This window comes from Agrilus planipennis, unplaced genomic scaffold (assembly GCF_000699045.2).
Source record: "Agrilus planipennis isolate EAB-ADULT unplaced genomic scaffold, Apla_2.0 scaffold1, whole genome shotgun sequence".
NCBI lineage: Eukaryota > Metazoa > Arthropoda > Insecta > Coleoptera > Buprestidae > Agrilus > Agrilus planipennis.
In genome coordinates this window covers 4,078,597-4,088,434 of record NW_020442466.1, presented here as the reverse complement: position 1 = coordinate 4,088,434, position 9,838 = coordinate 4,078,597, and the positions used below count along the sequence as shown (strand labels likewise).

Sequence of the window (9,838 nt, the reverse complement as noted above, 5' to 3'; positions counted from 1 at the left end):
TTTATAAGGTGCTTCAGTCTCGCAAAGACCGTCAAAAAACATTGGCAAATAATGGTGGTAATCCAACTTATGTATATCAACCTGAAAGGGTCAAATATGATTTAAGAGCAATTGAATATTAAAACAATTTCCTATAGACCTTCCAGGAAAGCCTTCTGTTTGCGTCCAATGCAATGGGTAGTTCCCCTCGTTTATAGTGCACCCTAAACTGCGTCGATTTCGGTGGTCTCGGTTTCAAAACGTTGCATTTGGGAGGAGGAAGGATACATGTGTTTTTTTGCAGTGCCTGAATTGTGAAAGCAGGCACTATTCGACATTCTTTACTCTTAGGGGCCCCCGGTAACGGTTGTCTAATCGTTGAACGGAATTCTTTACCGCTAACCATTTTTAATCAAAAAATGCATAGAAAATGGTAAATTTCAGAAAATGCCACAGTTATGACATTTCAGAATAAACAAAACATTTGGATGTTTCTTAGGACACTTTGAAAAAAAAATTATTTCATCTTATCAAGTGACTTGAATATTGATTTAACAAGTTTATATCATAACATTTTAAATACAAAGAATAATCAATAATTTAGTTAAAAATAATTTTCAAAACTTAATAAGTCCTACTTTTTATATGCAATTTCTGTAATATTTGCCCCAACAGATTCAGAAACAGTAGGGGTTTTAGAAGGGGTTGTGACTCTGCCTCATTTAGAAATAAGATGAGCAAGTATTATAAGGAAATCTAGAACTAGGGCAATTCAATTTATTAATAATTTTTCAACTGCAAAAAAATTTGGATAAAAATTTTATGTTATGATGAATTGTTGCGTTAAATATAATTAATTTGTAATATTATTTTATTAATTGTTTGACTTGATTCGTTCACGTTTATTATTTATTACCATAAATTATTAAGGTACATATGCTAACCGACAACAAGAGTGTTTTCGTCGGGGTACGAATGTGGTGGCACTACCAAATTTAAAGGTGCAGGACCCTTTCTCACCCTACCAGCGGAGTCGTAGTGTGCACCGTGGCATGGACAGTAAAACCCTCCAAAATCACCCGTGATCGGAGAAAGGGGCACACACCCAAGATGGGTGCATACGCCAATGACCACCAGATACTTCGGATTCTTTGTTCTTTGCTCGTCTGTTTGGGGATGTCGAAGTTCAGTCAAAGGTACCGCTCTGGCCTTATCGATGTCGGCCTGGGTGCGATGCCATACGAATAGGGGTTTTCCTCGCCATTTAAATGTTGTATTCTTACCCTCAGGTAAGTCTGCCAGTCTTATTTCTATCTTAGCCAACGCGAGGACGTCCTTACTGGCTGCCAAACATAAAATGTAATGAAGGACATGTCCCTTAGTACAGTATAATAGCCCAACGGCTTTTACGAGTGCGATTGAATATGTAAAAACTTGTCTGTTGTCTATCGTCTCCTTATGGTATTTTGAGGGATTATTCGTTGACGATCTTCTGTAGTCACTGAAGTCAGGAGCCTTCATATCATGATGGTAGGTTCTAAAATTGAACGCATAAAGGGGATGAACGGAATATTTGTTGTGTTCTTTAAATTCAGATGCTTGATTTGCCAATATTATCTTCCATGCGTTGTTAAATTTTTTTAAAAATAGTAGCTGATAATGTTTCGTTTGGAAACGTTTTCTGAGTTGTCCTAACGCCGAAAGAATCATTATAAAAGCGAAGATTAAATGTATTTCGCATTGACAGATCTTTAATCAAAATTTTTTAGTTATTTTCGAAGACAGCTATGAATACAAACTAAACAAAAAAGTGTTCTGCATAATGTCATTAACGTCTTAATCACTAAATTAGAACATTATCCTTTTTAAAACTTTATTTACAACGGCAAAGGTCGTTTTAATAATTTAATTAATCATAATACATAGTGTGTTCATTTTAGTATTTTACTTGAAATGTGAGTAACATAGTAAGTTACTGTATAAATTGCATCTATCCTACAATTAGTAGTCCTTCTTCAGGAAACTCGTACTCGGGAATTTCTAAGTTGAGTGGTGCCGGTCCTTTGCGAATCCTTCCTGAAGCGTCGTAATGAGACCCGTGGCAGGGACAGTAGTAGCCTCCAAAATCACCTGCATTAGCAATTGGTACACATCCCAAGTGGGTACATACTCCCAGAACAACTAGCCATTCGGGACGTTTTACTCGATCATTATCATGTTGAGGATCTCGTAGAGTTGATGGGGCAACTGCCTGTTCTGCGGCAATTTCTTCAGCAGTTCGATGCCTGATGAATAGTGGTTTACCTCTCCATTTGAAAGTAACAGATTTACCTTCAGGTATTTCACTTAATTTGATTTCAATCTTGGCCAAAGCTAGTACATCTTTAGAAGCACTCATAGACGAAAGAAGATACGTCACGAGGGATTTAGCACTATACGTTGCCCCTAGAGCCCCAGCTCCAGCTATAAGATAGGTATAACTTTGCCGAGCATCCAGTGTTTCTGCACTCTTTTGGTTGGGGTTGAGAGTTTCTTTTCTTCTGTAGTTGGAAAAGTCCGGTACTGTAATGTCAGTGTGGGCCAAACGTACTTGGAAAGAGACAGCCGGGCCAGAGGAAACAGCTGATTTACCTAAATTTATTTGTGGGACAAACAAATTAACAGGTGCCAAGTTTTTAGCCTTCTTCGAAATGATTGCGCATTTTGTTGTTGTTTTGAGGCCATTTGGTACTACTTGGGTAACTGATTTTATAAACGGAGTTGCGTTTTTAAGCATTTTTTCGAACTGTTATGCAACTAAATAATAACCACCATTAAATTTTTGTAACCACAATTTGTTGCCAACAATGAGCTTATACGACGACCATAAATTAATAAGAATGATTTAGGCTCCCAAATTTATAATTTTATTCGTTTCTTGAAATAAAACAGTCAACAAGTGTTTCGATCATGTTTGATTATCTTTTTTAGCTTTAAAAGTGTAAAACTGTAAGCTATATTCTGTTGTTAGAAAAAAAATAACAAAGATATTGACAGTTGATAATCTAGCCACTACCTTCTTTAGTGGCTGAATAAGTTCATACGTTCAGAGGTCACTAAAATTTGTTACAATGGTTATAACCTCAAAATTGTGACGTTTGATTACACGATATACCGAACTTATACTGAAAATGCCTGATAGTGATCAATTAATTGTTTCATTTAGAGCATTAGGTTTAAGTGAACAAAAAGCTAAAGAAACGTTAAAAAATGCGACCGTCACAAATAATTTAGTTTCAATTTTAAACGAGGTGAGTGCATGATTGGTATGAAAGGTTAAAAGTTATCACTTGTGGTTGTAGATTCGTGGCATTGCTCTAACAGATGGTACAGGTATCTTACTGTACCATTTGGCTACAAAGATGAAGCCACAAATAGGCCATCATGTTCCTTTAATTGTTAAATATATAATCAGCAAACAACTGGATTCAACACTACGTATTGATAAGGCAATAGAATATGCCCTTTCTCATATAAACGACATTATATTAGACGATTTTGAAAAACATTGCGGAGTGGGCATTGTCGTAACTCCCGATGAAATAGAGAAGGTTGTTGAAAAACATATAAAAGAGAACAAGCAAGATCTTTTAGAAAAAAGGTACCATTTTAATGTGGGGGTTTTAATGCAGAAAGTTAGATCTGAAATACCTTGGGCTGATGGAAAAGCTGTAAAAAATGAAATCGATTTACAGGTAAGTGAATGCATGCTATCACTAAAATAATATACCAAAAATAACATTTATTCTGTTATTGTTTATAGATATTCGATTTGCTGGGACCAAAAACTGAAGCCGACTTGGTTCCTTTCAAAGTTGACAAAAAAGCGAAAGTAACCCGGAAAAAGGAGGCACCTATCACAAAAACAGTTGAAAATGACAAAGAAAATTTAAATGGTACAGTAGGAAATGCTTGTTCATTATATTAATTTTCAGTACAGTTATTGTCTAGCTGCTTTATCAAAATTCAGAATTTATGTAATAAAAGTAGAATAATTATTATATGACTTAATTTAATTCTAGTTGATGGCTGTAATCCTACCACAATACTTGATGTTATGAAAAAGATAAACTTTCATGCTCCTGGGGAAAACTATAAGACTGATGGTTATGTAGTTACTAAAAATACTCATAAGCTGCTAGAGAAACACCTGCAAATAACTGGTGGTAAGGTAATTCAAAATTGTACTTGTTTAATTACTTTATTCTTTATGTCGATAATTTTTTTGTAATGACAGGTACGCACACGTTTTCCTCCAGAACCAAATGGTATTTTACATATTGGTCATGCAAAAGCAATAAATATTAACTTCGGCTATGCTGCCGCCAATAACGGGCTGTGTTACTTAAGGTATGATGATACCAATCCAGAAAAAGAAGAAGAAAAATTTTTTATAGGAATTCGGGACATGGTGGAATGGCTGGGTGAGATTTTCTTTTACATAACTAAATTAATTAGTATAATTATAAATCGTTCGGTTAGTTTTAAATAAAAACTGTTTGTAGGTTACAAACCTGCTAAAATAACACATTCGTCCGATTACTTCGATCAATTATATAAATGGGCAGTTGAATTAATAAAAAAGGGTCTGGCATATGTATGTCATCAAAGCGCTGAAGAAATGAAGGGGTTTAATCCGCCCCCCTCGCCCTGGAGAAATCGTCCAATTGATGAGAGTCTTCAGCTTTTCCAAGTTAATATTTTTTATTTATGCCAGTAAATTACATATTCTATAAATAGAAGTTAATCCCTGTGTGTAGATTGGACTAAAAACAACAGGAAACTTACATACTAATATAAAAAAATATATACTAGACAAACTTTATCAAATCTCATGATTACACTTCTCACAAAGTATTGAAATGCTAATGCTATTCATTTAAATTTAAAAGATCATTTTTTAATGTTAAAAAATAACTACAAGTACGAAAAAAGAGTAAAATACTTCGTTATTATTGAATGTAAATTTAATTAAAATGAAAAACGATTAAAACAGTTCTGAACGTTAGTTTTGTGTGCAGTTAAGGATCCTATTTATTCGAATTAGATAAATTCAAATTTTAAAAATAAATTTTTATAGGACATGAAAAATGGTAAAATAGACGAAGGAGCAGCAACTTTAAGAATGAAATTGACCTTGGAAGAAGGAAAGTTGGACCCTGTAGCCTACAGGATACGTTTTGTGCCCCATCACAGGACTGGAGATTGTTGGTGTATTTATCCAACATATGACTACACTCATTGTCTTTGTGATAGCATAGAGAATATAACGCACTCCTTGTGTACAAAAGAATTTCAATCTAGGTAGTAACTATCATATAATGTAGAGTTCGATTTGGATGACCTTTTGTATTTTTCTTAGACGGTCCAGTTACTACTGGTTGTGCAATGCCTTGGATATTTACTGTCCTGTACAATGGGAATATGGACGCCTAAACATGAATTACACTGTTGTTTCGAAAAGGAAAATAGCCAAACTTATCACTGAACATGTTGTGAAGGGTAATAAAATTTATGCATTTTTTTTTGTATTTAATGTGTAGTACTTTAACTTTGTCTGTTTAGATTGGGATGATCCTCGTCTTTATACATTGACCGCGTTAAAAAGAAGAGGATTTCCTCCAGAAGCAATAAACAATTTTTGCGCGCAATTGGGGCTCACCGGTGCCCAGAGTTCGGTCGACCCCTCCATGTTGGACGCCTTTGTAAGAGACCATCTTAACGTAACAGCTCCAAGGTAATTTAACTTATTTCATTTCCAAATACAATAAAAATCGACAGAAATATGGTTTTCCAGGTGTTAAATCAAATTTATCAAAATATTATTATTAAGAAAATCATAAGGTCCTTTTTTAATAATTTGTTGAATTTTTATAGTTTTTATTTAGATTTGTTATGACTGAATGTATTATATTTCTCTTTTTTTTTCATTTTTTTTTGGTACAGACGTATGGTTGTGCTGGAACCGTTACAATTAGAAATTGAAAATTATCCCCATGAAGGTCCAGTTGAAGTATCAGTGCCTAATTTTCCTGCAAAACCAGACTTAGGTTCTCATCAGGTGTTGTTTGATAAAATCATTTTTATTGAAAGGAATGACTTTATGGAGGTAATTTGCTACCAGTTGTACGTAATAACAACTTGTGATATTATATTAATAGATGTTGTTCTTAGGTGGCTGAAAGGGGCTATCGTAGACTGGCACCAAATCAACCTGTCGGCCTTAGACACGCTGGCTACGTTTTAGAGGTAGTAAGCGTAAAAAAGGACGGCGATTGGGTAGAAAAAGTAATTTGCAAGTGCACAGAAGTTGACAAAGTTACTTCTAAACCAAAGGCTTTCATTCATTGGGTTAGCAACCCGATTAATATCGAAGTGCGTCTTTACAAACCCTTGTAAGTGGTGGATTATTTAATTAATATTTTTCATTTTGTAATTTCGTTGTGTAGGTTTAAGCACAAAAATCCAGAAGATCCAGTCGAAGTTCCCAATGGTTTTCTGAGTGACTGTGATTTGGACTCTTTGACAGTTCTCGAGAGCCTTGCCGACAAGTCGTTAATGTCTTCTAAAATATATGACAAGTTCCAGTTCGAAAGGGTTGGATTTTTCTCAGTAGATCCAGACACCAAACCAACACAAAAGGTACGCTTAGGGAAAGGATTAACTTGAGATTAAGGACTAAAAGGTATGTTAATTTATTTTTTTTTTGTTATAGATTGTTTTTAATTTGACAGTCGGTCTGAAAGAGGACGCCGGAAAATAGTATATAGGAAGGGGAAAGTGTGCCTTAAGACTTTGTTTAAAATGCATCTATTTAATCAATTAAATTAAAAATAGAAAATTAAACGATTGAATTTTCTACCATTAAATTGATTATAGTTTCGTTTTAAAGATAACGTTGAAGATTTAAAAACGGAGCAAATAAAAATTATTTAACGCATATCTCTTTATTTATAAAAAGGAAAATAAAAATACACATCAACAAAATTATGTATTAAATTAAAAATTGTAATAATAATAATAATAATCCAGTGATCTTCGTGTATTTCAAAAACTATGTACAATATTAGGACGAACGAGAACAGTAATTAAAACTTAAATGAATTTTATCATTTTCCGAAACTGTTCATAAGGTTTCCCAGACCTCCCATACCTCCCGCGGCACCCGCTTGTAATTGTCTCATCATGTTTTGTAAACCTGGTATTCCTCCCATTTGATGTAATACTCGTGGATCCATCATTTTAGCCATTTGCTGGTTCAATTTTGCCATTTGTGCTTGATTCACGTTCTTGGCCATGTCGCCCCCTTTAAACAGCCCCTTAATTCCGCCCATTTTCTTAACGACAGCCGCAAAATTCGTGTATTGCGTTATTAGGTCTTTGACTTCACGTTCTTAAAAAGGGTAAATAAAATTTATTAACAGTGTATAATAATAAAAAAATAATGATAGAAACTTACCTGTAACACCTGATCCTTGTGCGACCCTTGTGATACGACCCTGTTGTTTCGAAAAAAGTTTGGCCCCATCGCGACTGTCTAGTTCCCCGTCGTTCATACTATCCATTATGGTCATAAGACGTTTTAAACGCGCCATAGACTCTTGTTCACTACCTTTTGACATAAAACTTTGACTAAAACCGGGTATCATCCCCTAAAAGAATAAAAACAATAGAGAATCAATAAATATTCAAACCATATGTAATAATAATATGTACAGAATAGTTAAGGATCAACTAAAACTAAGTAAAAACAAACCATTATTTGTGAAAAAGGACCCATTTTCATGATATTTTGGAACTGTTCATACATGTCCCTTAGCGTAAACTGTCCATGTTTGATCTTTTCTAAAAGTTCTTCATTGTCCTCTAATTTTAATTCATTGACTTTGTCTATCAACCCTTCAATATCTCCCATTCCAAGTAATTTGCTAATAAATGGTTTTGTTTTAAATGGTTCTAAGTCATCTATGTGCTCTCCAGTACCAATAAAAATTATAGGACTTTGCGTCGCTGCAACCCTGAACATTTACATATATAAATAATAAATAGTATGCTATAATCAGTAAGGTAAAATTAAAATAACACTTACGCACTTAGGGCTCCTCCACCTTTAGCGTGGCCATCTAATTTCGTTATAATCACGGAGCCTACATCAACCTTTTCTTTAAATGCTTTTGCCTGAGCTTCACAAGCCTGTCCAATTGTAGCATCCATAACAAAAATAATATTATCAGGTTTCTGCAAAAAAATTATATTTGTTGTAGTTAACTTAACTTAATTAAACAATGTTTTACGTACCACTGCATTTGCTACAGCCAACATTTCTTCAAATAAGGATTCTTCCTGCTTGTGTCTACCACTAGTATCTACAATAATTATTTCAAAACCTTCTTTTTTAAACATATCCACACCATCCTGAGCAATTACTACTGGATCTACTTCTGTGTAGCTGTTAACAAAGAATTAATTAAAAATAGTATTATTAAAAGCTAAGATGGGAATAATACCTTCCGTAAAATGGTATCCTAGCTTTTGTACAGTTTTGTTTAACTTGATCATAAGCACCAGCACGAAAAGTGTCAGCACATACTAAACACGATTTCCAGTTTTTCTTTTGATAGTGATATGCAAGTTTAGTACATGTGGTTGTCTTACCAGAACCTTGCAAACCAACAAACATGATAACATTTGGCTTGCCTTTGATTGGGGTGTATGGCTTAACACCTGGATCAACCAGCTAATAAATATAATTATTAATAATAACATTATGACAAATTAATGTACTTACTTTAACTAACTCTTTAAACACTGCACTTTGTATCATGCGCCTCTTGTTAAGACCACCAGCCATTTCTTCAAAGTCGATTACTGACCTCACATTTTCCCTTAATTTTTTAACTAGACGAATATTTACATCGGCCTCCAATAGGGCAGCACATATTTCTTTAAGCATGCCATTTAATACCTAAGTAATAGATTTTCTTAATGTGAAATTTAAAATACCAGCTGTTTTCGTGGTTAATTTTACCTCTTCGTTTATTATTGTTGCTTTACTTAGGGAATGTAAAGCGGTCGTAATTTTACGACCCAAATCCGCTAAAACCATTGTGTTACCGAAAACCTATTAAAATTTGTGTTACTACTACAGAATTAATACGGTTTTTTTTAATTAACACTTTGCCATTTATTTGTACGTCAAACTGTCAAAACAGTTAACACGTGTTCTACGTCATAGGCATGTCGATTTAAAATCGATTAATCGAAAAATCGATTATTTTGAATAATATAATCGATTTTTTAGATCGATTTTGGACCCTGCATCGATTCAATGAATCGATCCATAAACCTCTCGAATCGGACTGATTAATTCAAAGAACTACCCGATAATAAATATTCCTCAACTAGCTACGGTATAATTTTTTAATTTTTATGAACGCTTTCAAAGGTGGCGTTATTTATTTGCGTTAAAAAAAAACATTTTTTTTCCGGGCGTGTCCTCTCAACTGAACGTCAAAGTCGTCAAACACTCAAACCTAACCTAAAAAACCTATTCTTGACTCTTGTGTGAGTGAGTTTATTTATTACTTTATTTATCAAAAATATACTGTGGGTAAATATTATTTTTACTAGATAAATTTATAGTAATGTAATAAATAGTATCGTGTTCATATCGCATTCATGTTAATTCGAAAAATAATAGGTGAGTGATTATATTGAAATTGATTTATCGAGAAAGAAACGTGCGTTGTAGATTGCAATTTTATTAAAGTACCTATTGTTTTTTAGGCTAAAATGTCAACTAAAAGTGATACATGGAATC

At 33.8% G+C, this 9,838-nt stretch overlaps 5 protein-coding genes across 5 annotated transcripts in view; 1 reads left to right on the top strand and 4 right to left on the bottom strand.

Annotated features, from left to right (window-relative positions):
* The window catches only part of LOC112906639 (parkin coregulated gene protein homolog), a 1,772-nt gene extending 1,299 nt beyond the window's left edge, over positions 1-473 (bottom strand). The window contains exons 1-2 of the mRNA XM_025981153.1: positions 140-473; positions 5-81 (exon numbers count right to left, since the gene is read on the bottom strand). Coding sequence (XP_025836938.1) covers positions 5-81; positions 140-385 — 323 coding nt within the window. The 5' untranslated portion in view covers positions 386-473. The remainder of the gene's footprint in view (positions 1-4; positions 82-139) is intronic.
* Positions 474-911: 438 nt separating this feature from the next.
* LOC108734329 (cytochrome b-c1 complex subunit Rieske, mitochondrial-like) lies at positions 912-1,785 on the bottom strand. Its single transcript, XM_018465838.2, has one exon. The coding sequence runs from the start codon at positions 1,687-1,689 to the stop codon at positions 919-921; it is 771 nt and encodes a 256-aa protein (XP_018321340.2). The 5' UTR covers positions 1,690-1,785; the 3' UTR covers positions 912-918.
* Positions 1,786-1,871: 86 nt separating this feature from the next.
* LOC108734322 (cytochrome b-c1 complex subunit Rieske, mitochondrial-like) lies at positions 1,872-2,852 on the bottom strand. Its single transcript, XM_018465826.2, has one exon. The coding sequence runs from the start codon at positions 2,753-2,755 to the stop codon at positions 1,970-1,972; it is 786 nt and encodes a 261-aa protein (XP_018321328.1). The 5' UTR covers positions 2,756-2,852; the 3' UTR covers positions 1,872-1,969.
* A 227-nt stretch (positions 2,853-3,079) lies between these two features.
* On the top strand, positions 3,080-6,958 carry LOC108734305 (probable glutamine--tRNA ligase). The gene is made up of 13 exons (XM_018465801.2): positions 3,080-3,269; positions 3,321-3,713; positions 3,782-3,914; positions 4,041-4,189; positions 4,256-4,442; positions 4,524-4,711; positions 5,099-5,322; positions 5,381-5,520; positions 5,584-5,755; positions 5,965-6,127; positions 6,193-6,413; positions 6,468-6,660; positions 6,734-6,958. The coding sequence occupies exons 1-13, from the start codon at positions 3,150-3,152 to the stop codon at positions 6,779-6,781; spliced, it is 2,331 nt and encodes a 776-aa protein (XP_018321303.1). The 5' UTR covers positions 3,080-3,149; the 3' UTR covers positions 6,782-6,958.
* A 38-nt stretch (positions 6,959-6,996) lies between these two features.
* Positions 6,997-9,256, bottom strand: LOC108734315 (signal recognition particle 54 kDa protein). The gene is made up of 8 exons (XM_025981108.1): positions 9,047-9,256; positions 8,807-8,983; positions 8,526-8,755; positions 8,317-8,467; positions 8,108-8,256; positions 7,775-8,036; positions 7,478-7,670; positions 6,997-7,411 (listed from the first exon to the last, which is right to left on the bottom strand). The coding sequence occupies exons 1-8, from the start codon at positions 9,122-9,124 to the stop codon at positions 7,128-7,130; spliced, it is 1,524 nt and encodes a 507-aa protein (XP_025836893.1). The 5' UTR covers positions 9,125-9,256; the 3' UTR covers positions 6,997-7,127.
* Between the last annotated feature and the right edge of the window lie 582 nt (positions 9,257-9,838).